The sequence below is a fragment of the Chanodichthys erythropterus genome, chromosome 13, assembly GCF_024489055.1.
Source record: "Chanodichthys erythropterus isolate Z2021 chromosome 13, ASM2448905v1, whole genome shotgun sequence".
NCBI classification, from domain to species: domain Eukaryota; kingdom Metazoa; phylum Chordata; class Actinopteri; order Cypriniformes; family Xenocyprididae; genus Chanodichthys; species Chanodichthys erythropterus.
The window spans coordinates 11,935,316-11,960,800 of NC_090233.1; the positions used below are offsets into that span (position 1 = coordinate 11,935,316).

Genomic DNA, 25,485 nt, shown 5'->3' on the forward strand with positions numbered 1-25,485 from the left:
TTTGTAGTGTAAACAGTGAACAGCTGTGCCACAGAGAGAGATCAATATGACACAAGCGGTGAGAAAAATGGAGCAAGTGAGGAGGATGGAGAAAGAGAAATAGGGAGAGGTCATAAAAATAGACTGTCTGTATTTCAAGCTGAGGAGAGCAGAGGAAATGGAGGTATGAAAACAATACTGAATTACAATATGAGGAGAATTCACATTTTCCTGAGCAAAAGCTTTGTGCTCTTATTCACTGTAACCAATGTGAGAAATCCTGAATGTAAGCAAGACAGGTATTACTTTTATACTTTTAAAAAGCGTACTTGTTACGGAAATAATATACTTAAGTGCAAACTGGATGTGACATTTTCAGACACTTAAATGCATGTTTATTGCAATAAAATGAGAATGTATTATAGTTTAATTTGGTTTTAAATAGGGATGCACCGATATGAAAATTTTGGCCAATACGATAACCGATAATTCCTTATATTTGAAAGCTGAAAAAATCAAATTTTTGATGTAATTTTTGAGAGCCTGATTACAAAAACAAAAGTCTCACTATTAAAAGCCATGTCCCAAACACACAATTATAATGTTTTTATATTATAATTTGATGTACCCTATATGACAGACTTGCGCTTCACATGTTGAACTTAACTGTATTTTCCTTTTTGAAGTGATTTCAATCATATTTCAAGCAATTCAAGAGCATAATGGTGAACGGTGTGCATTTGAAGTGTCTCAGCTGAAGGAATTAATCCTTTATTAATCAGCCTTAATTTATCAGCCAAATTTTCTTATCGAGCCGATAACGATGACATTAAAAATAAACATATCGGCCAATACCGATATGGTGGCCAATATATCATGCATCCCTAGAATTAAATTAAATTAGCTGAAATTTAGAGTGCTTTTTGACCCACTTTGGTAGTACATACTTGTACTCACACTTTAGTTTGGGGTTCAATTCTCACTATCAACTATGACTTTTGCCTCGATAAACTCCTAATTACTGCTCATTAATAGATAGTAAGGTAGTTGTTAAGTTTAGGTATAGGATTAAGGGATATAGAATATGGTCATGCATTAATATAAGTCCTAATAAAACAGCCAATACTGGACTGGACCATAAACATTAAGTGTTACCTACATCTTTATATGTAATTCATAATTACTACTAGTATTTTGAATATACGAATATACCAGACTAGTATAGTGTAGTATAGTTTACCTTCTCACAGTAGCGTAGTTGATACTGTAGGATCCTGTAGTGCGAATGGGTCGGTGTGTTCCAGTGCAGCGTCAGGCTGGATTCTGTGGCTGTGCTCTTCCTCAAACCCGACACCAGCACAGGAACTGCTCAACACACACACATACATGAGCAATGAAAACATTCACTGATCACAAGTTTCATTCATAAGCAGCTGCAGTGTCTCTGCGTCTCACCGTTGGGGCTGGTGGTGATGTTGATGGTCTCCCCCGCGGGCCCCTGCAGACTCAGAGAAGAGACCCCGTTGAGGGCCATCACGGTGAAGCTGTAGGTGGTGTGAGGTCGGAGTCCCCAAATGCTCACACGTCGGCCCTGGATCCCAGTTTGGGAGGGCCGATAATTCACACCGTCCCCACATAGTGCACAGGGGCTCCTGGGGGTCAAGCAAATTCGACACTCCACACTGTAGGTGAGGTCCGAGCGGCCCCCGTTGTCTAACGGTTCACTCCATTCCAGCGTGAGAGACGTGTCATTGACCTGAGGAACGGGGCTGCGAGGGGACGAGGGCGGACCTGAACAGGACAACTGTCAATTATTCATCTGTTTGAAATGTCTGCAATACCCAGAATGCAATATAAAAGCCAGAATAGCCAATAGCTATGTTTCCATCCAAAGCTGCGAATTTATCTTTGGAATATCGCATAAAACATTTGAGAATAATGCATTGTTTTCATCCCATGTGTTTAACAGAAAAAAAGAAAAGAAAAAAAAAATCACCACATCCTGGAAAAATATGTGCAAAATAGTTGCTGCAATGGGGGAAGCCACTGTGTCAAAGGAGCACACAGACGAAACGCAATAAACGCTGTCATGTTTCATGACCTAATACATAAACTACGGGAAGACAGACGGGATTTAAACTTTGTGCTTGGTACGTTTTTCATCTTCAAACCAAATTGGGTCTTCAGCCAACAATGTTCTCTCACCATTCCTGATTTCTAACACACACTCTCAGCGCTCGTTGTGGTCTTGCGGGCAAAAATGAAAGCTGATGCTCTCCGTGTGTTTTTCCATCATAGTTTATGTGCATGTCTTCAATTCGGATAAAAAAAAAATAATAATCCACCTCAATTGAGCACTTATGTTTTTATGACTTATGAGCATCTTGCTATTTCTATACAGCGTTTTTTATTCAATATCCGCATAAAATTGGCATAAGAAAAAGTGGATGGAAACATAATGTAGACCAGAATGAAAAGATGAAGGAAAGTGCATATGACCCTGGACCACAAAACCAGCCATAAGGGTCAGTTTATTTTTTGAAATTGAGATTTATCTGAAAGCTGAATAAATAAGCTTTCCATCGTGTATTGTTAGGATAGGACAATATTTGGTCAAGATACAACTATTTGAAAATCTGGAATCTGAAGGTACAAAAAGATCTAAATATTGAGAAAATCACCTCTAAAGTTGTCAATAGCAATAACTCCATTTTGATTGATTTGAGTAAAAAGGTGTTTTCTTTACCAAGAAAGTGGCAAGATGAAAACCACTATTTTCTGTTTCAAACTTTCACATAGCATCTTTTGGTTATAAAAACATAAACATTCAAATCTAAATTTTGATTTTAAAAAGTTTATTATAAAAACATATTATACAGTTTTTTTTTTTTTTCCAAAATGCAATTAATCCATCAATATAAAAGTTATTTTTCAAATTGAAAATACACAACAAAGTAAGTAGATTCACATACATAGAGTCTAAACTTTGCCAATCTTATATACAGGCATTTTACTAAAAATACATTCAGCCGTCGCTCCCATAATGAATTCAACGGATCATCTTGTTAATGTTATAAATTCATTATTTGTTATTACCGATTAAAGAGTATCGGGCGCCACCGCACGGTTAAATGAACACATTTGCCGAGTACATTAATATTAAAAACAGCTTTTTAAAAAAGCCTTCAGTGTTTACAGTGGGTGGAATGGTGCGCTGTGATTGGTTGAGCGGATATATTCAATTTTTTTGAAAATGCCGCTTAACGCGTTTTGGAGCCAAACTCTTCATATATTTACGATAGGAAATTTACAAAATATCTTCATGAAACATGATCTTTACTTAATATCCTAATGATTTTTGGCATAAAAGAAAAGATCATTTTGATCCATACAATGTATAGTTGGCTATTGCTACAGATATACCTGTGCGACTTATGACTAGTTTTGTGCTCCAGGGTCACATATATATCAGTTGAATCTCTCAATAATGTCTTAGTGAGATAATATTTAAATGCTTCGTTTTATGATCAAAGCTCTGTAGTTTTAAAACACATAATTCAATGCAATAGAATGATGACTGAGAGATGAACAAATAAGCCTTCCTCAAAAGCCTGATGTATTATTTTTGATACTGACACTTTAAGATGATTTTTCTAAAAAAAAATGTATGGATAATCATGTTAACCTAAGCTGTTTCAGTCCAGTAAATGTTCATCTTGAAATATCACTATAAATATATGTTATTCTTATGACTTGATAAAAATCAGTCAAGATTTCACAACAAAAAGATACATGTATCATGACCTAAGGGGGATGTTTTTACAATTATATTAAAAGGACTTTTACTTGCTAAAAAAGTGTGGACTATAAATCGGACGGCTTGTAATAGATTGTGTACAACAGTTTTTTTCAGCAGTTTTGATCATGTTGATAATTTAGGCCTTAGAAATTTGCAAATTTGTTACAATATGATTTAGAAGGGATGGGAGGAGCTGTACTCACGTGTGCAGGGTGTATCTGGACTGTCGGTGGGAGCGCGGTGGAAACCAGGGCGACACACGCATGAGGCAGAGCCCGTCTCTCCTGTGTGACTGGAGTCAGGACACGCAGAACACGGACCAGGACCAGAACCCATCTTAAAATGACCCGCAGGACACGCTGGACAGACACAGAGACACAACATTTATATAATCAGCTTTACCCACTAATTTTCCCATGGCTTTGCTGGTTTTCTAGCTAAACCAGCATAAACCAGCCTATTTAGTACAGCAGAGAAACAACATATTTTGAGAAAATAAGCACTGTATGATTAAACAAACATACTTTCCCATCAAATAAACACACACACACACACTCTCTCAAGAACTTGCTGTCTTAAGCACAAACCTCATTTGTCCTTATGTGTCAACATTAAACAATCATTTAGACAACAATCCAAACAAGCGCCGGTGTCTATTTCAGTTGATGCTGCTTTAATTTAGGATTTAAACCGCTTCTGAATCTCTGTGTGGCAAACGTCTGCTGTACGATATGGAAAATGACCATGTTCTTCTACGTGTTTAGCTACTCAATCATTTGATTTATAGCTGTTCGACTGACACGGCAGATAAAACCCACACACATTCAGGCTGCACAAGAAACTTGAGTCATATGTACTCACATCACTACACACATACAGACACACACATGTATACATGAGCAATGCAGAGTCTCATGAGACAGGAAAAGACGGGCCTACAGACCAGTTTCATTTCATAATCAGCTCTCCACAACCCCTGTATTGATGGAAACACATCTGGATTTGATTAACATCAGTTTCACTCAGACCAAAACATATGGTCTGAATTATCCTCCTAGTTAAAGCAGCTTTACACTGGTGGGTGGGTGTGTGTGTTTCATTTGAAACATTTCCATAATGAACGATAAAGATCTTTCTAACTTCAGCCCTCTGGTGGTTTTACAGACATAAAGTTGCCATTACTGTTCACATCTATAGAGATGGACCGATATAGAAATGCATTAATTATGAATCTATACTGTTTTTAAACAAAACATTTTAGCCTATTTTTAAACCGTGAGTAAAATCAGTAATCAAAACATAAGTATACACTTCCCTTTAAAAGTTTGGGAAGTCTCTTCTGCTCACCAAGGCTGCATTTATTTGATCAAAAATACGGAAAAAACAGGAATATTGTGAAATATTTTTACAATTTAAAATAACTGTTCTGTATGTGAATATATTGTAAAGTGTAATTTATTCCTGTGATCAAAGCTGAATTTTCAGCATCATTACTCCAGTCTTCAGTGTCACATGATCCTTCAGAAATCATTCTGATATGCTGATTTGCTGATCAATAAACATTTCTGATTATTAATATCAATGTTGAAAACAGTTGTGCTGCTTCATGCTTTATATTTTTGTGGAAACCGTGATACTTTGATGAATATAAAGTTCGATAGAACAGCATTTATTTGAATCTTTTGTAACATTATAAATGTCTTTACTGTCACTTTTGATCAATCTAATGCATCCTTACTGAATAAAAAACTAATTTCTAAAAAAAAATTAAAAATCTTAACCCCAAACTTTTGAACAGTAGTTTATAACTTTTGAGTACTTTTGACCTGCCACAAGCCCAAGGCATATCTGTGTTTCATAGACACACACTGTGATTTAAATCCCATCTAAATTGAACATGTCTGTTTTTCTCGCACAACCTCAGGAAAAAAAAAATTCTGAGCAAATTACTTATGTTTTTTTCATTCCAGAGGGTCCTTTGAGAAAACTAATCTTGTCCAGATAGGAATCTCTGTGATTGCAGTATGTTATTGTTTTTCACAACTCTTCCCCTCATTTATTTGAAACCTATACTACACTATAACTAAAGCAAATTTCCTTGTTAAACTGCCTGGAGAACCATTTTTTGCCAACTTTCTGGGTTAGAGGTACTGCTGGTGCTGCTGGCATTTCATCCGATGTAAAAACACAATTACATCAATTACACTGCAAGTCTGATCTCAGAAACCTTGCCCACTGTACCAGCAGTGTCAGGTATGATCATTATCTTAATGCATTCTTTCCCTTAATTATATACATAATGATATAATTATAGAATTAATTAATTGGGTTTCGTGATCCGACGGACACTCCCATTTTAGAAACAACCACAAATATTCCAACCCCATCCAACTCTATATCAAAGCTTCCTCAAACATCGAATCCCATTCAAATTGAGCTATAGAAAAGCTATTCCGTTTGAATTAGAAAAATGTCTTATATTATCTGCTTCCATTGTTAGCCTAAAGTGATTATTAAAAACTATTTTAAGGTGACATTTTTACAGTGTAATTATGCAAATAAGTACTGAGTAATATTAATTAGCTAAATGTACTTACAAAAGAGTTATGGTTAGTGTTAGTTAGTTGTAATTATGCACAATTTACTGTTATTACTATAGTAAGTACATGTAGCACGTGTAACTACGTCACCTAATAATATCGTGTCCTAACAAGACGCGATGCGACGCCGCGACGCCGCGACGCCGCGACACGCGAAAAAATTTATCTTTACAATGTTAATCAGAGTTTTTGTCCTAACTAGAGACGATGGCGACATGCGCCGATTTTTATAGAAATATTATATTTCTGATGCCTTGGCTGCAACAACAACACAAAGTATGATAATGATAATGTCATGTGCTTTATTTAATGTTAAAAGCATCTAATGTGAGTTTGAATATCATTGTGTGTCTTTTATAGCCGTACTGAAAGCAACAATAGACAATTCACCTCAGATCGTCAAAATAAATGAAAGGGAACAAGAACTCAACTCACTGTGAACTGACAAGTGTATTCTATGACATTATTTTAGTAACTCAGTATGTATTTTTTATAATGTTAAAGTGGTATAATGTTAAAGCCCGCCCACACGCTCTTCTGATTGGCTGTGATTTTTGATTGACTTTATCACGTCTCAAAGTTGCATCGTGTCTGGTGTGGACAGACAAATTGTTTGACGCTGGAATCTTGGAATTAGGACACGGTTTGAAGCGTTATAAAAACTGCTAATCGGCTGAAAACTATTTGGTCACCCATTAATGTACTAATCGAACATTAGTAATTGTATTCTTTGAAGTAGCTTGGAGTAACATTTACACTATTGTTCAAAAGTTTGGGGTCAGTAATATATATAAGAAATTAATACTTTTATTCAGCAAGGAAACACTAAATTGATCGAAAGTGACAGTAAAGACGTTTATAATATTACAAAAGGTTTCTATTTCAAATAAATGCTGTTCTTTTGAGCTTTCTACTCAAAAGAAGAATCACAAAAATATGAAGCAGCACAGCTGTTTTCAACACTGATTTTGAGCAGCAAATCATCACATTAGAATGATTTCTGAAGGATCATGTGATACTGAAGACTGGAGTAATGATGCTGAAAATTCAGAATAAATGACATATTATTTACAGTTATTTTAAATTGTAATAATATTTCACAATATTCTGCGGCATACCATCACTGATACCACCACAGTTGTTTCACAGCCAAATAAGAAGAGATTGTCCGTGTGAATCTGTATGTGGCTAATTAGAGTCATTAGTACCATTAACCCCACCCACACACACACACACACACACACACACACCTTTTCTGCTCTTTCAGCCCTTCACCTGTGACCCTGTGACCACACACTCTCCATTTGGCCTTTCACCTGCCCAATAAACTGCAGTATTCTCTTTTTCTTTCTTTCTCTTTTTCTCTCTGCCCATACTCAATTGGTCATGTCATTAGAGTGCCTTTGTACTGGACACATCCCTGCCCGCAGGCGCCACTATTATGGCTTTGCGCTGCCTTTGTGTGTGTGGGTGTGTGAAAGAAAGGGATGAACAGCAGATGTAGTGTGTTAGAGTGGATGAATGCTGAGTAAGTCATTGAGTGTGTGTGTGTGTGTGTGTGTGTGTGAACGCCAGGGGTTCACGCCCACAGAAAGCACAGCTGCAGTGTTTAACAGACAAGCACGGCCTTTAACACTCAGCAGCCCGCTCTTCACATGCACACGCACCCCACCCAACCGAGAGAACATCATTAAAGAGATGAAGTCATATTTGAAAACGGGGAGGATTTGGACTGATCCACTCCACGGAGAGACGGCGATTACTTGAATTAAAGAAGATCAGTCATGTTCTTAAATGATTTTCCTGGTTAAAGCCTTTTCCCGGTCAACTTAAGCTAAACCTACACGCATGCAACATATGCAGTCGATTACCACAGAAAATCATGGCTGAACCTTGTAAAAATGAAGGAAAATCATGTTTGCAGTAACTAACTTATATTCGAGTTCATTGTGCAATCGCACCTGAGGGTCTAAAAGCAGAAATGTGAAGTGTGGTTTTGTTCACGTACTTAATAAAAATGAGTTTTATGAGTGTAAAGCTGTCTTGTCATTTTTGAAGTCGGACTATTTTCTATTTTCATTTTTACATATCTATCTATCTATCTATCTATCTATCTATCTATCTATCTATCTATCTATCTATCTATCTATCTATCTATCTATCTATCTATCTATCTATCTATCTATCTATCTATCTATCTATCTATCTATCTATCCATCCATCCATCCATCCATCCATCCATCCATCCATCCATCCATCCATCCATCCATCCATCCATCAATCCATCCACACACACATACTAATACGTATATATCGGTGTTGCCAAACAATTAATCACGTATACTGTGTATATTTATTTTGTATATATACATATATACTGTAAATACAGACACATGCATGTATATATTTAACAAAAATATATTATATTTATTTATAAAATATTTATATATATAAATATACATTATATGTAAATATAAATATACATGTAAATATTTCTTAAATACATGTATGCGTGTATTTATATATACATAATAAATATACACAGTACATGCACATATATTATGAAAACACAATCCTTTATTTTGGATGCTATTAAGTGTGATTAAATGTTGACAGCACTAATATTGTATATATATATGTATGTGTAAGTGACAGGTAAGACAAAATTTGCATTTTATCATGCAATAATCAATTTAAAATAAATGCTGTTCTTTCTTTAACTTTCTATTCATCAAAGAATTCAAAAAAAATATCATTTTTCCACAAAAATATGAAGCAGCACAACTATTGTCAACATTGATAATAATCAGAAATGTTTCTTGAGTTTCAAATCATCATATTACAATGATTTCTGAAGGATCATGTGACACTGAAGACTGGAGTAATGATGCTGTAAATTCAGCTTTGATCACAGGAATAAATTACATTTGAAATATATTCAAACAGAAAACAGCAGTTTTAATAATATTCCACAATATTACTGTTTTTCCTGTATTTTTGATCTAATAAATGCAGCCTTGGTGGGCAGAAGAGACTTCTTTCAAAAACATCTTACCAAAAATCTTACCAAACCCAAACTTTTGAACATAGGTTATGTCTCATCTATATTTCTGTGGTCTAATTCATTCTTTAACAGATGGCAGTCGCAGGTGCAATCACACTGCAAGACCCAAAATTTTGGATACATTGGAGACTAAAATAAAATTTATCAGGAAGACAATTAATCTGCCATGTCATATTAAACGATCAAAGACTAAGACTTTTGCCCTATGATGAAAGAAATCTTTTGTAATTTCACCATGAAACTTGTGCAGTCGCTTTTGGATAAAAGTGTCTGCCACGTGCAGAACTGTAAATGTACCCAGGATGCACAGCACTGTAATGTAATAGCGAATGAAAATGTGTCCAGCCGTAGGACACTGATGAAATTCACAGTAATCCTCTCCTGATCTCTCCACTTCCTGCCTCTTTTCTCTAGTTTGTAGGCAAGACCTTCATCTCACCTCTCTCACTCTGCCTTGTGTTCAGTCACTGTTTTCTCTCCTTCTCAGTGTCACAGTCTTTGTCTAATTCAGTCCCATCTGTCCTGTACCGTCTCTCTCTATCCAGTGCTGAAGCTGCAGCCGTTGGCAATATAAACTTCCTCAACACTTATACTTCAAGTAGAAGTGTTTGTGTGCATTCAAAATATTCTGTACTCCACATTCTCTCAGTTTCATACATTTGTGATAGTTAGTATATAGATGGAAGCAGGGCTTGACATTCACAACCGCCAACCTTCTGCGCTTTCTCTCTCTCTCTCGTCTCTCCAACAGACACACAAACCCTCCTCCCCTCACTCACTCGTTTCATTTGCTCCGGATGAATATTGTTGGTGTTACAGGGACTGAATTTTGCCTTGGGATTGCATGTGTTGCACATCATTTACTCATTCCCGCAGATTTTGTGCTCACACCCAAAGTGCGCACACATAAAGCCACCTCTCAGGTCTAAACTTAGTTCTTTTTTGCTGCTTAATGTGATTAAACAGTCAAATACACACAAAATAATGTCAAAATGGCAGTCGAGTGATGTTTTAAAGGTGCCCTAGATTCAAAAATTGAATTTACCTCGGCATAGTTGAATAACAAGAGTTCAGTACATGGCGACCTCCGAGGAACAGGCGAATCTCAACATAACACCGGCTGTTACGTAACAGTCGGGATCATTAATATGTATGCCCACAATATTTGCATATGCCAGCCCATGTTCAAAGCATAAGACGTCTGGATGAGCACAGCTGAATCAGACTAGGTAAGCAAGCAAGAACAATAGTGAAAAATGGCAGATGGAGCAAAAATAACTGACATGATCCATGATAACATGATATTTTTAGTGATATTAGTCTTTCTAAATGTTTTGTTAGCATGTTGCTAATGTACTGTTAAATGTGGTTAAAGTTACCATCGTTTCTTACTGCATTCACGGTATTATTTTCATTATTAAACACTTGCAGTCTGTATAATTCATAAACACAACTTCATTCTTTATAAATCTCTCCAACAGTGTGTAATGTTAGCTTTAGCCACGGAGCACTATCAAACTCATTCAGAATCAAATGTAAACATCCAAATAAATACTATACTTGCGTGATTAGACATGCTGCATGACGAACACTTTGTAAAGATCCATTTTGAGAGTTATATTAGCTGTGTGAACTTTGTTTATGGTGTTTAAGGCAAGCGCGAGCTCTTGGGGCGTGGAGCAGGAGATTTAAAGGGGCCGCGTACCCTGAATCGGTGCATTTATAATGATAGGCAGTTAAAAAAAACAACAAAAAAAACTATGGGGTATTTTGAGCTGAAACTCCACAGACACATTCAGGGGACACCTTAGACTTATATTACATCTTTTGAAAACATGTTCTTCGGCACATTTAAGTGAACGTAAACAGTTGAGAAAGAAAACGCTTGTGTAACAGTATAGTGGATCTGTGCGTCAGGTCTTAAAGTGACAGCAGCCTAATATACCTGCTGTCAAATTATGAGATAATATTAAAAACATCTATATAGCAGTTTTATAGCAGAGCTCAAACTAGCTTCAGAGAAGTCTGTTGTCTCTCACTCACCTCTACACTCCAGCTCTCCATGGCTGGCCTCAAAGCCCGGCAGGCAAGTGCAGGTGGTGGTGGGCTGGTCCACCCACTGTCCATCTTCTCCACAGAACATCTTGGGCGGTCTGGGATTTGGTCCAGTCTGCGCTGCGTTGGCCACACACTGGCCCACTGCCTCCTGCACCAGCGAGCGAGGAACTGTCTCCGGGAAGACGGATAGTGAGCGCGTGAGAGCCGGACACTTCTTAAAGAAGACACGCACAGACAGAAGGGCCATGCACGCTCCCTGGGCCTGGAACGCCAAGTAGAATCCACGTTTGGTCAATGGGCCCAGACGCAGCGTTTTCACATTAACCTTCTTGTCTCCATCTTTACGGAGCAGGAAGTCTGCGGCCACCGTGTCAACCTAATGGAAAAAGAGATATAGAAAAGACTGTTGAGATTCACAGAAGAGAAAATTCACAAATGTGACTTCTTTTACATCTCGAGTCATTACCTCAACTGTCATTAATTTGTGCTTTAGAACAACTTCTCATTACTCTATAATATATTCAGATGACCTTCATTAACTTTTAAAGAGTTCATCAATACTTCAAAATGTACAGATTTGCCAAAGTCAGAGATCTCAGTATGAACTCAAACATTTCTTATTAATGTCTCCCAAACCCAAATAATGTGCACTTTAAGTGCACTTAAATGTATTCAGTGTGCACTTGTAGTGTACTTCAGATCTTAACATTATATTTTCAAAAACGATACTTGCAGATAATAATATTATTGAAATAAAAGGCCACTTAAGTGTACTTAAAGTATACTTTCTTAACACCTTAAGTACACTTTAAAAAGTGCACTTTTATAATAATGTCAAAATAAAAGTTATACTGTAAAGTACATTTTAAATCATTGTTTTAATTGTTGTGCTTTAATGAAGTACACTTATTTTGATGTGTTGACTAACATACTAAAGCACTTGTAAAGTACAAGATTATAATTTTAACTAAAATTAATTGTATAGACAATAGAAGTAATTATTAAATTACATTCTTAGATGTCCTAATTAATAGGGTCAAAAAAGCACTCTAAAATTCTTTAATTGCATTTAATATCGATTTAATCTATAGTAATTTTTTTTTTTTTAATCTAATTGCAACTAACATGCAAATAAAAGTTCACACTTTTTTTAAAGTATATCATTTTTTAAATAAGTACTCGTTTTAAAAATATGCTAAAGTGAACTTCATTTTCAGAAGCCTAAAATTGATATGTAAACAATGACATTATCCTTTCAGTAATGTGAATAATTCCTTGTCTATTTATGCAGTTTCACATATAATTGGGTGTGTGCATGATTGTCTGCATGTGAGCACCTTGGTATAGGGGTTCTCCATCCACGCGGGGTGGGTTGCTGTCGCGTCATCCGTGTCAGTCTGGTAGTAGTAAAGGTTAAAGGTCTCTTTGCAGGACCGGTGATGTGTGTTCCGTGCTGAACATTCGACAATGGTGAAAAGCAGCTCCACGTACACCTGCGACGCCCCTCGCCGCTCGATGAGCTTACTGCGCAGCCAGTGACTGCTCGAGCCGTCAGTCTGGCAGATTTCATAGGTCCTCACGCTGTTGTTCTCCTCATCTAGGCCACTGACCTCTTCCCACTGCGCACATAGAGGAGGAAGGCTTGATTGGTCACTGGAGATCAGTTGTAATAATATACAGTTTGCACTGAGCATTTGCTCTACATGTAGGGTGAAATGCTGGAGCTGCAGGTCTCACCTCAGGTTTAGATCGAGAGTATATCGTCCACTTCAGATCTGATGTCGCGGTCTTTGTATTCATCAGGACCTCTGTCAAACACACAACACAGAAAGAGGGGCTAGTTCAAAAAATAAACACATAAATGAGATCACAGTCTTTAAAGTGTGCATAATTGTGCACTTGTAGTGCACTTCGAAGTGTACTCTTTATCTGTTAAATAGAGAGAAATGAAGACAGCCTTGCAGAAAACTATGTGATTGTGCATCACATTAAGTCAATATTTCAAACTATACAGAGATTTGAACTCAGCAAAGTTTCAAAAGCCCAAATGATGTTCTGCTATCCATGTTCATTTTATAATTATACTCTTTCTCTCTGTACATATTGTAAAAAAAGAAGTGCACTTAATTGTATTGAATGTGCCCTTGTAATGAACTTCAAATCTTAAAGTATGTTTTTACAAAACTGTACTTGCAGATAATATAATATTAAAGGCCACTTAAGTGTACTTAAAGAGAGTACACTTTCATGACAATGCATAAGTACGTTTTTAAAAAAAGTGCACTTAAAATGTTGACTTTAAATGTTTACATTTGTTTTAGCTAATGCTCTTTTTTCGTGATTTAAAATAAGTGCACTTGTACTGACCAACATACTAAAGCAAATGTAAAGCAATTGACTATAATTTTAACAGTATTGTGCTATTACATACAGTCCACATCATGCTTTTTAACTAGTGTGGCTAAACCAGAAAGACTTCCTTTAGCCCAAAGTAGCCTACACTTCGGGCGTCCACGTCCATGTACCATCCGCATGACATCATTTTCATCATCGGGAGGGTCCACGGACGTCCGCGTACAACAGCACATGTGCGAGAGACTTGAGTGCTTGAAAACAAAATCCACTATATCAAAGGCCAAAAGGTTCGAAAACACGTGAACATGAAGTATATACCCGGGCCTTTAATCAACCAGCTTCACCAGAGTATTTGTTTTTGCTGATGAACAGCATAACTACACTAGTCCACCAGCAAAAGCAGCAGCAAACATCATAACCAATTGAAATTCATGCAGATCTACACTGTTTTTTTCAGCACGGTATGACAGAGCAACAACTGAGCAATAACATTTTTCCTCCGAGCACAAGGGAAGTTCCCTGAGGTTTGATGGTTTGGTTATCGAATCATGGCCAACAGAAGCTTTAGCAAAAACAACTAGAGACTGTGGATGATTTTCTCTCACACTGGCTCGCATAGCTCAAGGGAAAAGGACGGACATGGGAACAAGAGCACAGCCTAATTTTACACTCGCACACATATACAGTGACAATATAAAATCACTATATAGAGTTTCAACCCAGCGGTGAATGATGGTCATTTAATTTCCAGTGAACATCCTTCCTTTCCATTTCCACACTCTCTCCGTCTCTCTGCTCTTGATTGCGTTTTTGCTTGATCTGGCTGTTGGTCATTACTTATTGATGGTGGTGATGGGTTTTAATCAGGCATTCATTCAGTCACCCCCTCCAGGCTTCCGCGCACGTATCTGGCCCCGGGGTTCTGGCTATGGGAGCTGCGCTGCTCATGTGACCACCCGAAGCCACCACACGGTTCAAACCAGCTCCAATCACAAAGATCCTTTGATCTAAAAATACTAACACAGAATACATTTCTGGTCTATCTCTCTCTCTCCTACTGCTATTTGTTCAAACTTCTTTCTTATTCTTGTCTCTAAGGAAAAACACCTTTATTGCTCTTTTTTTCTTTTCTTTTTTTTTTTTTTGCATGTGCTTTCCCCATGAGTGCTGGAGTTTAGCATACAGAGATTGAATCAATATGTCTCTGTCTGTATGTATCTGGGTCGAGACTTGTCTTGGGGACTGGAAGCTTCCTGTTAGTTTAAACCTCAGAAAAGCATCAATAAAAAGAAAAAAAATTATGTTTAAGCCCAGATGGCCTCAGAGTGATCACTGGATATGTTCAGTATGGATATTACATACTGCGCACTATATACTTTATGATATTGAGATATTGTTAAACAGTCAAACTTTAGTATGCTACACTTTCATTACATGGCATCACTATGATGAAAAATATCTTCATTTGTGTTCTGAAGATGAATGAAGGTCTTACGGGTTTGGAATGACATGAGGGTGAGTAAGTAATGAAAGAATTTTCATTTTGGGGTGAACTAACCGTTTGAGAGGACTAAATGATTGGAGAAGTCTGGCAACATCACCAGTAAGAAGTCAGAATTTATAGCATTTTGATTAAAAACACAAGGTCAAAACAAAAAAAATAAAAACAAACATATGCATGGATGAATCATTCACAATTTCAATGAGATGCATTTAGAAAAAAATAGACTTTTTGTAAAATTGTGTGTTAAATTGCTTCTGTCTTATTTGTCACACTGAAAATATAAGTGTGCTGCATTGTGGGACAATATTCAATAGTGTGCTCTGGTCAGGATTATTTAAAACTTGAAATAAAATAAAGATGAACTAAATAAAATCTAAAAATAAATAACACTTATTTATTTTTATTTTATTACTATTATTATATATTTTATCTAATTGGCAAAGGCAATATCTGTAATTTTCTTTTAGTTTAAGTACTAAAATAACTCAAAATAAATAAACCAAAAACTAAAACTATAGACACATTTCATAAATATATAAAAATGTCAAAAACACAAAATGATTGAAACTTCAACTAAAATGAAAATGAAAACAGAAAATATAAAAACAAATATTTAATTTAAAATCAATGATACTACACTCTAAAAAAAAAAAAAAATGTTGGATTAAAAATAATCCAAGTTTCCAGCAGTTGGGTTAAATGTTTGCTCAATCCACTGGGTAGTTTTATTTAACTCAACTATTGTTTAAAATTTACTATATGGCTGGCTTAAAAAAGGTTGGAATTTAAAAATCAGACACATAATTACTAGAGGCAACACTAATAATCAAAAGGTGAGCATTTATTAATAAGCAATTTAATAAACGTTGACTGTTTAATTATTATTCATTAAACATATTAATAAATGTTAATTTCCAACATATATTGCATTCAATATATTAACAATAACAATAGTTGACTTATATAAAACTATCCAGCAGGATGGGCAAACATTTAACCCAACCACTGGGTCAAAACAACTCAGTCGCTGGTTTTGTCTATTTTCAATCCAACTTGGGTTGATTTTAACACAGCATTTATTTTTTTGTAAAATAACACTGGCTCTGGTTGTATGTTGCGAGTATTTTGTATGTACAGAAAATTAGCATGCTGCACGGAATATTTACAGCACAACAAGTATGAGTAGTATACTAGTACAGCATCCCTCCAAACACCTGATGTGCCTCGATCTGTATGTATCTGGGTCGGAACTTGTCTTAGAGACTGGAAGCTTCCTGTTGTTGGTTTTCACCCTTAGCGTCGCATCAATATTAAAAATCAAACTCAAAAACTGATATTTAAGCCTGTATGGCCTGAGGGAGAACACTGACATGTGCTCTGTCTCTCACTCAGTGACACCTACACACTCCTCCCTAACGCCATCCATCTTCCAGACACTTCTCCCTCTCGCTTTCATTATTTTCCCCATCACTTTTGCTTTTCCTGCTTTCAGATTTCACATTCCTTTCTTGTCATCCGTCCATTTTCATTTCTCCTCTCAATAACTCCATATGTCTCCGTCACACTCTTTATCTCTCCGCGCTTCCCTCTATCCTTCTCCCGCCCGTCTCTCTCCCTCTGATGTCGAGAGGCTGCGGACGGCTGATAACCGCCGTCCAGCTCTGAGAATCAAAGCGAGCGACGCCCGGGAGGCTGGAGGGGAGGATGAAAGAGGGATGAGAGGAGAAGAGTGCCGGGCGAGGGAGGACACAGGGCAGGAGCTTTTGGAAAAGAGGGCAAAAAAGAGCAAGAGAGAGAGAGGGATGAGACAGGACAGATATCTGACGGTGATTTCCCACTGTGAGTTTTGCTCCGAGTTCAGAGGAAAAACAAATTACAGGCTCATCTACATTAAAATGCACACACACACACACACACACACACACACACACACACACACACACACACACAGGTGAATCTCATGAAACCTGTCCAACAGCATCCCAAGGTTATATTTCACTCCACAAATCAAAAAAGATTGGTCCTAAAGAATAGTATTCATTTTCTTAAAGTGCCCATATTATGCTTTTTGTAGGTTTGTAATACATTTACATAATGTCCATCTATGGTTTTGATTGGCAGCCAATCAAACCCCGCCCTCAAACACTGTAGCTGAAATTCAAATATGGTAATGGGTGTGGTAATCACAACAGACTGGGCCATCTGACCAATCAGAGCAGAGCAGGCTCTCAGCAAGGCGGGGTTTAGAGAGACCAAATCCTTTATCGAACCGTTTCAGACGCTGAGAAAAGAGAGCTGATGCTTCTTTGTATATTATGAGAAAAACAAAGTGTTTTTTGACCTTGGATGCATGTAGGAGACCTGCAAAACTAAATTAGGAGCCTTTAAAATAGCATAATAGGGGCACTTTTTTCTTTTCTTGTTGGTGTGAAATATGACCTAGACATTCATCCATGAAGTTTGTGTGTATGAACACCAGGTTACTGAGGACTGTGATGTGATAGATTATGGTCTGTTTCGCTGTGTGTGAGTGCCTGTATGTAATTACAGTGGTCTATATCCTGCTGTCTGCTCTATCATTACTTATAATGGGCCAGGAAAAAGTGTACGCGTGTTTCTCCTTATGGCTCGCCTCAAAAAAATAGGTTAGACACAGCGAGACTCCAAAGTTGACACCAGGATTATCATTCACCTGACACACACATACACACACCTGCACATCTGTCAGTGAGTCTTGGGCCTGATATCATCAGTACTGGCTGCTGTTCTGATGGATTAAGCTCTCGGTGGGCGATTTCTGTCCGAGCTTGTTTTTTTGACCCGTTTAATGCAGTGGTCCCGTTTAGACTCACACGGCTCTTACACTCAATTCCACCTTAATGTGCTTTAGTGATAAACCTGCAGCATATTCACTTTTAGATCTCAACTGTGTCTCCTAGAAAGCAACGAGATTAAATCACCATTAGCTCTCTGTTTAAAGTCAATGTTTGGGGAAAAGACCCCAATAGTCTCATATGGAGTTTCAGAGATTTTAATGTCTCAAACTACACTCAAATTTGCAAACATGCCAAGGTCTGCAGTCAAAAAAACCCTCCATTTCCATATAAACATTTGTCATCAAGTTATCCAAGATACGTTATCCAAACAATCCAACAAATGTCGCTTATTTATACTAAAGAAGTTTAATAGAAAGATCTGAGAAACTCTATAATCTCTCCTGAGCTCTGAAAGAGCAACCTCTGAGCAATTTAATGTCAGGAAATAACAGGGAACCTGTTATACTACTATACAAAAGATTTTTTACATGTGTTTGCAATAGGTCTCACTGTTCTCTATTTGAATAATGCAATTTATTCCTGTGATCAAAGCTGAATTTTCAGCATCATTACTCCAGTCTTCAGTGTCACATGATCCTTCAGAAATCATTCATATATGATGATTTGATGCTCCAGAAATATTTCTGATTATTATCAATGTTCAAAACAGTTTAATATTTTTGTGGAAACTGTGATACATTTGTCTTTAGGATTCTTTGACAAATAGAAAGTTCAAAAGAACAGAATTTATTTGAAATATAAATCTTTTGTAACATTATAAATGTCTTTACTGTCACTTTTGATCAATTTAATGCATTCATATTAAATAAAAGTATTCATTTCTTTCAAATACACACACACAAATTCTTTGAACAGTACTGTGTCTGTTTGAATAATCTGATATATCCTGACTTTGATAATATGAGTAAAGGCAAACAGGACTCTGGATTTGTGTCTGAGCGTGATGGCATGTTAAGACGCGTGTATGTGAGTCTCATTTGTTTCTCAACTCTGCAGGTAAGTATGAGTGTTTGTCTGCTTCACGTTTCTGTCTAGTTTATGACTGTTTCCTGTATGAGTGTGTGTCTAGAAAACACTATCCCATGGAAACTGTATTGCTCAGAGGTGGCTTTTCACCGCATGGGAGACTTAAAGGATTAGTTCACTTCAGAATTAAAATGTCCTGAATTTCCTCACCCCCATGTCCTCCAAGATGTTCATGTCTTTCTTTCTTCAGTTGAAAAGAAATTAAGGTTTTAGGAAAACATTCCAGGATTTTTCTCCATATAGTGGACTTCAATAGTTACCAACTTGCAAAAAAATAATTTTCTAATTTTCTGCTCCAACTTTAAATTCATCCGACATTGCTGTTTTACCTTTTTTTTTTGGTAAAGTGTGTTTGATTTAATCTTTGCAAGTTCACTTTGTGAACACTTGCTTGGTACATCACATGTGACCTTTCCAAAGTGATTGCGTAATGCGTGGCACATCACAGAGCAGTGCAAGATGAGCATTTTTGGTTAAAAATTTGTGTTTTTTTTAGAAAATGGCAATTGTTCCTCTAGACAAGACTCATATTCCTCGTCTGGGATCATGTAGAGCTCTTTGAAGCTGCTGAAACTGATTTGGACCTTCAACCCTTCAACTCCACTATATGGAGAATAATCCTGGAATGTTTTCCTCAAAAACCTTCATTTCTTTTTGACTGAAGAAAGAAGACATGCACATCTTGGATGACATGGGGGTGAGTAAATTATCAGGAAATTTGAATTCTAAAGTGAACTTATCCTTTAATGGAGCTCTCAAAATATTTTAAGTAGCAACTTTTACAATCAAACAATTGTTGCTATACAGTAGAAGTATAGAGCTGCTGACATAAAATAAGAGCTCATTAAAGGGTTAGTTCACCCAAAAATGAAAATTATGTCATTAATTACTTACCCTCATGTCATTCCAAACCCGTAAGACCTCCGTTTTAATGTTATGAGAATCATTTTTGTGTGCAAAAACCAAAGTCAACTGCATAGGAGAATGACCAGGGAGAGAAGAAATTGTTCAATATAGTAAGTATTTTTATTTTTATTTTAACACAAAAAGTATTCTTCTCTCTTCATAAAAGTGAAAGTGAAAATTAAATTGCTGTCTATAGAGGTGTCAGTAAGCTCTCAGATTTCATCAAATAATATCTTAATTTGTGTTCTGAAGATGAAAGAAAGTCTTACGGGTGTGGAAAGACATGAATTTTCATTTTTGGGTGAACTAACCCTTTAAGTCCTGGGAGACTTTTATCAAAAATTTCAAATCAAAGTCTCCAGACCTTGGTATTTTGTGAGATCTGAGCACATAAACATAATTGAGATGAAGTTACTTGTGAGATTACTAGGATTTTTTATCCCAAGACTTATGTAAAAGTCTCCATTTGCTCTCTACTTAATCTCCTAGCTATCCTAGAGAAATTTACAGTTTTTTCTTACAGGAATTTCTGATTGTAAAAACCACTGTGGTACGTGACCTTGAGCTGGATATCATGCCTTGAGTGTTTCCTGTCTGCACTCCAAACCTCTTTAATTATAGACACATCCTCACTTTCTCTCAAAGGTAAATGACAGAAGACCAGCACCGGGCTACAATTAGTCTTTCACTTTAATTAAGGAAAAGAGACGGTGCCAATTACTGAAAGAGAGAGAGAGAGAGAGGGAGAGAGGAGGGGGAGGGATGTAAAATGAAAAGGGAGTGAAAAAAAGAGGCCAAGGAGAAAGAGTGGCAGAGGGGAGATGAAAGGGAAAACAGGGATTAGGAAGAGATGGATGGAGATGAACAGATAGTGAAGAGAGATGAGCATTTAATATGAGTACTGTAGCGTGACAGCATGTTTGTGTGTCTAATCGTTTATTACTGAAGCACACCTGGACTACAGATGCCTCTGCCAGGGATGTACAAAACTACACATTTGCAAAATTGCTGTCTAAAAGATTAGTCGTGTTAAAGTCAACAGGAGATCAAAATGGTATTTACTTTCTCTGTAAACATTCCTCAACTTATTGTGAACAATTCATCAGTTCACATTATTCCAAAGAAAACAAAAGTTCGTCCTTGTAATCTTTCATCAAGTGCAATAACTTGTTCAGCCTCTCAAAGGACTTTGCTTTCTGGCTAACATAATCAAAGCCCTCTTATTTTTCATCTACCAGGCTTATTTCATATGTAACATCCAGGGATGCATGATATTTCGGCCACCATATCGGTATTGACCGATATATTTTCATTTTTAAAGTTACCGTTATCGGCACGGTAAGAAAATTTGCCCGATATATTAAAGCCGATAAATAATGGATTATTTCCTTCAGCTGAGACGCTTTCACCATGATGGTTTTGAATGGCTTGAAATATGACTGAAAGCACTTCAAAAAGGAAAATACAGTTAAGTTCAACATGCGCAGCGCAAGTCTGTCATATAGTCTACATGAAATTATAATGAGAATATCATAATTATGTGCACATTGTTTTTGTAATCAGGCTTTCAAAAATTATATCAGATTTTGATTTATCAGCCAATATATCGGTTATCATTTTTCAAATATAAAGAATAATCGGTTATCGGTATCAGCCAAAATTGTCATATCACTGCATTCCTGGTAACATCCATTTTTCACATTTCAATGATTAATAAAATCAAGTCCTGCCATACAGTTTTGTACATACGTCAGATAACAGAAATACCTTTGTGACATTTTAGCATACTAAAAGAATACTTAATACATAAATAATATACTTAACTGTTAAATGCAATTAAATGAAAATGTATTCTAGATTAAATTTATATTAAATGCAATTACCTGGACTAGTGTTTTTTGACCTACAAAAGTAGGACATCTTAAGTAATTTCATATTTACTTCTATTGTCTTTGAAATATGGTTCAAGTGTTCCGCTGAATGTACTGACAATCATTTATGGTAAACTAAAATATACTTTAAATGTCATGTCTTTTCTATCATTTCTTGCAATTTAGTACATTTGAAAAATATTAACTTTAATTGTAATATGGAGTAACATTAAAATACGGTTTTAGCATGCTAAAAAAACAACGTACGTCTGCAGATTCATCTAAGACTAATAGTCAATATGATTAATATATCTCACAAGTCAACTTTAGTAATCATCAATTATCCAGGTATTAAACAAAAAGTTGACCATCTGATTGTTAGCTTCTACACCCCTAAGAAAGAGTTCCAGTATCTTTAATATTTTAATTGGCTACTGAGCTATTCACTGGTCAGCATTTGAAAGAAAAAGAAAAAAAAAATGCACCAAAATATAATCTTTCACTACATAAGCAGATAAGCCGACCTGCTTAACTCACTGAAAGTGATGAAACATCTGCAACTTGCACAGACAAAATCCAACTCTCAAGCTATCTTATGAAAACACGGCTTTGTCTCTGAGACCACCATGAGAAATGATTTGCTTCTGTTACTACAGCGTTGTTGGACAGGGATATGTGAAAGAAAAGAGGACCACTCCTAAGTCCACGCTAAACAAATGAACAATACTTTTCTCGTCTCAACTCGTTTACATACTTCATCTGGGCCGACGCATCTTTGAATGTGGATTCGTTTCCTAGCAGTCAGCCTATGAGCAAATACACACTAGACAGTGTTTGCACTTGTATTGCTGTTGGAAAAAAATGACAAAGAGAGGAGGGGAGAGAGAGAAATTGTTTGCCTTTTGACACACACAAAAAAAAATTGTAAAGCCTGAAACATACTCTATGCGATTGTGTATATGCCAATGTTTGCAGAGTGCATTGAAAGTGTATGTCCTCTTTGTTCATATTTAACTCGAGTTATTGTGTTACTGTGGCAGTGGCAAACTTCAGTACATAAGGGGCAATACAGCGCAGCAGCGACGTTTATTTTTTAAGCTGACCCGGAAGTTGGCATCACCCTGCGGTTCCCTTGAGAAAAAAACCCAAAAGGGTTTTTCCTTTGGCTTTTAGATTAAAATCTGTGACCAACAAAAGTTTAGGATTCTTACATGTTTTGTTCATCATGATAATCTTCATAAATTCACACATCTTTTATGAATTTTGAAGCCTAAATACAATCGCCAGAAGTCAAAAGCTAAATGTAGGCTATGAACAAACTAAACCACGGTCACATGACTTCAACATCACCACCATTAAAGGGATAGTTCACCCAAAAATGAACATTCTGTCATCATTTACTCACCCGCATATTGTTCCAAACACGTACGAGTTTCTTTCTTCTGCTGATCACAGAAGGACGGTAGCCATTGGTTTTGATAGTATGGAGAAAAATAATACTCAATGGTTACCGTCAACTGTCTAGTTACCAACATTGTCAAACGGGTTTGGAACAACTTGAGGATGAGTAAGGGTGCGTTCATACTTGTCATGTTTGGTTCGATTAAAACAAACCCTGGTGCGATTGCTCTGTTAGTGCGGTTCATTTGAACACATGTGAACGCTGCTATCCGAATCCTGGTGCGCACCAAACAAGCTGAAAACATGGGTCTCGGTCCACTTCCAAATGAACTCTGGTGCGGTTCGAATGATATATGAACGTAACACAGACCAAAGACATGTGAACGAACCAAAAACAGGAAGATGAGACCCTAAAAAGGACAGAATCCTCACACATATCGTTTTCTCGTCATAGTGGCGAGTTTGCCCATCACAGGCATCAGACGCGCGTCTCCACGCAGCAGATTGTTTGTGTGTGTGACGCCGCTGTTTTGACTCCTTCACACATTTTATAAGCTCTTCACGAGTTCCCAGCTGGCCAAAATACCATCATATTTAGGCTACGCACACACAACAAGCACATTTACCTCAGCGGTGTACAGACTTTATTTCAGGCATTTAACCAAAAACCCATTTTAAAAAGATGGAACCGCCCGGAACTGCTAAAATTCCAACTCGAGTTTTGTCTTACAAAAATACATCATTCCTGCAGCACTATGTACGTGTTTGTAATGCTAGTGTATGATCTGAAAGAGAAAACTGAAAGCTGTTGAAGAAGAATCTCTTGTGGCAACACAAAGAATGCTGTGTGTACTTGCACTGCATTGAGAATTTCATTCAGAAGGAAGATGCTTAAAATCAAGCTTGAGTAGCTACACTCTAAAAAATGCTGGGTTAAAAACAACCCTAATTTTGGGTTGAAAATGGACAAACACAGCAATTGGGTTGTTTTAACCCAGTGGTTGGGTTAAATGTTCACCCAACCTGCTGGGTAGTTTTATTTAATTCAACTATTGTTTAAACATTACTGTATTTCTTGCTTAAAATGAATCCAAAGTTTGTTGGAAATGAGCATTTATTAATATGTTATATTAAAAGTATAATAAATAATACTTAATAAACATTTATTAAAATGCTTAGTAATAAATGTTCACCTTTTGCCTCTAATAATAATGTGTCTGATTTTTAATTTCCAACATATTTTGGGTTCATTTTAATTTTTAAACAATAGTTGAGTTAAATAAAACTACCCAGCAGGTTGGGTGAACATTTAACCCAACCACTGGGTTAAAACAACCCAGTTGCTGGGTTTGTTCATTTTCAACCCAACTTGCAAGCAAATTTTATTTATATAGCACTTTTCTAAACAAATTATTGCAATTCAAAGTGCTTGACAAGGAATGCAAGGATAAGGACAAGGATATAGCAATTAATAAAATTAAAAAGAACAATTAAAAAGTAAAATAGACCCATTAAGATACATGAGGAGAATAAAATGTATGAAAATCAAAATATGAAAAATAAAATGCAACATTATAAACAAAGCAAAACACAAAATATAAAAAGGTTTTATAAGATTTTACAGGAAGGCCTGACTGAAAATATACGTTTTTAATTTAGATTTAAAGCTATTAATGTTTTCAGCACATCTTATGTTCTCTGGAAGGTTGATCCAGAGGTGAGGAGCATAACAGCTAAAAGCAGCATCACCGATTTTTTTAGTTCTACTATGAGGTACCTTTAGAAGAAAAGAATCAGAAGATCTAACAGTCCTTCTCGGTTCATATGCTGTAATCATATTTGAAAGATAGTCTGGAGCAAGTCCGTGCAACACCTTATAAACTATTAAAAGATTTTTAAAATCAATACGAAAACTAACAGGTAACCAGTGTAATGACTTTAATACTGGTGTACAACAACTTGGGTTGTTTTTAACCCAGGTTTTGGACCTTAAATGTTTTTCTTATTCAAAACAGCACCCATGTCCAAAAATATGTCATCATACCAACTACTCATACTATTATTGTAGCATATATTTACTGTGCA

The 25,485-nt window shown here is 36.4% G+C and overlaps 1 protein-coding gene across 2 annotated transcripts in view; it reads right to left on the bottom strand.

The window, feature by feature from the left end:
* Positions 1-25,485, bottom strand: part of ephb4a (eph receptor B4a) — a 47,554-nt gene that overhangs the window by 10,818 nt on the left and 11,251 nt on the right. For both annotated transcript variants that reach the window (XM_067408357.1, XM_067408356.1), the window contains exons 2-7: positions 13,238-13,308; positions 12,838-13,119; positions 11,486-11,876; positions 3,982-4,137; positions 1,435-1,770; positions 1,220-1,344 (exon numbers count right to left, since the gene is read on the bottom strand). In XM_067408357.1, the coding sequence (XP_067264458.1) occupies positions 1,220-1,344; positions 1,435-1,770; positions 3,982-4,137; positions 11,486-11,876; positions 12,838-13,119; positions 13,238-13,308 (1,361 nt within the window). The remainder of the gene's footprint in view (positions 1-1,219; positions 1,345-1,434; positions 1,771-3,981; positions 4,138-11,485; positions 11,877-12,837; positions 13,120-13,237; positions 13,309-25,485) is intronic.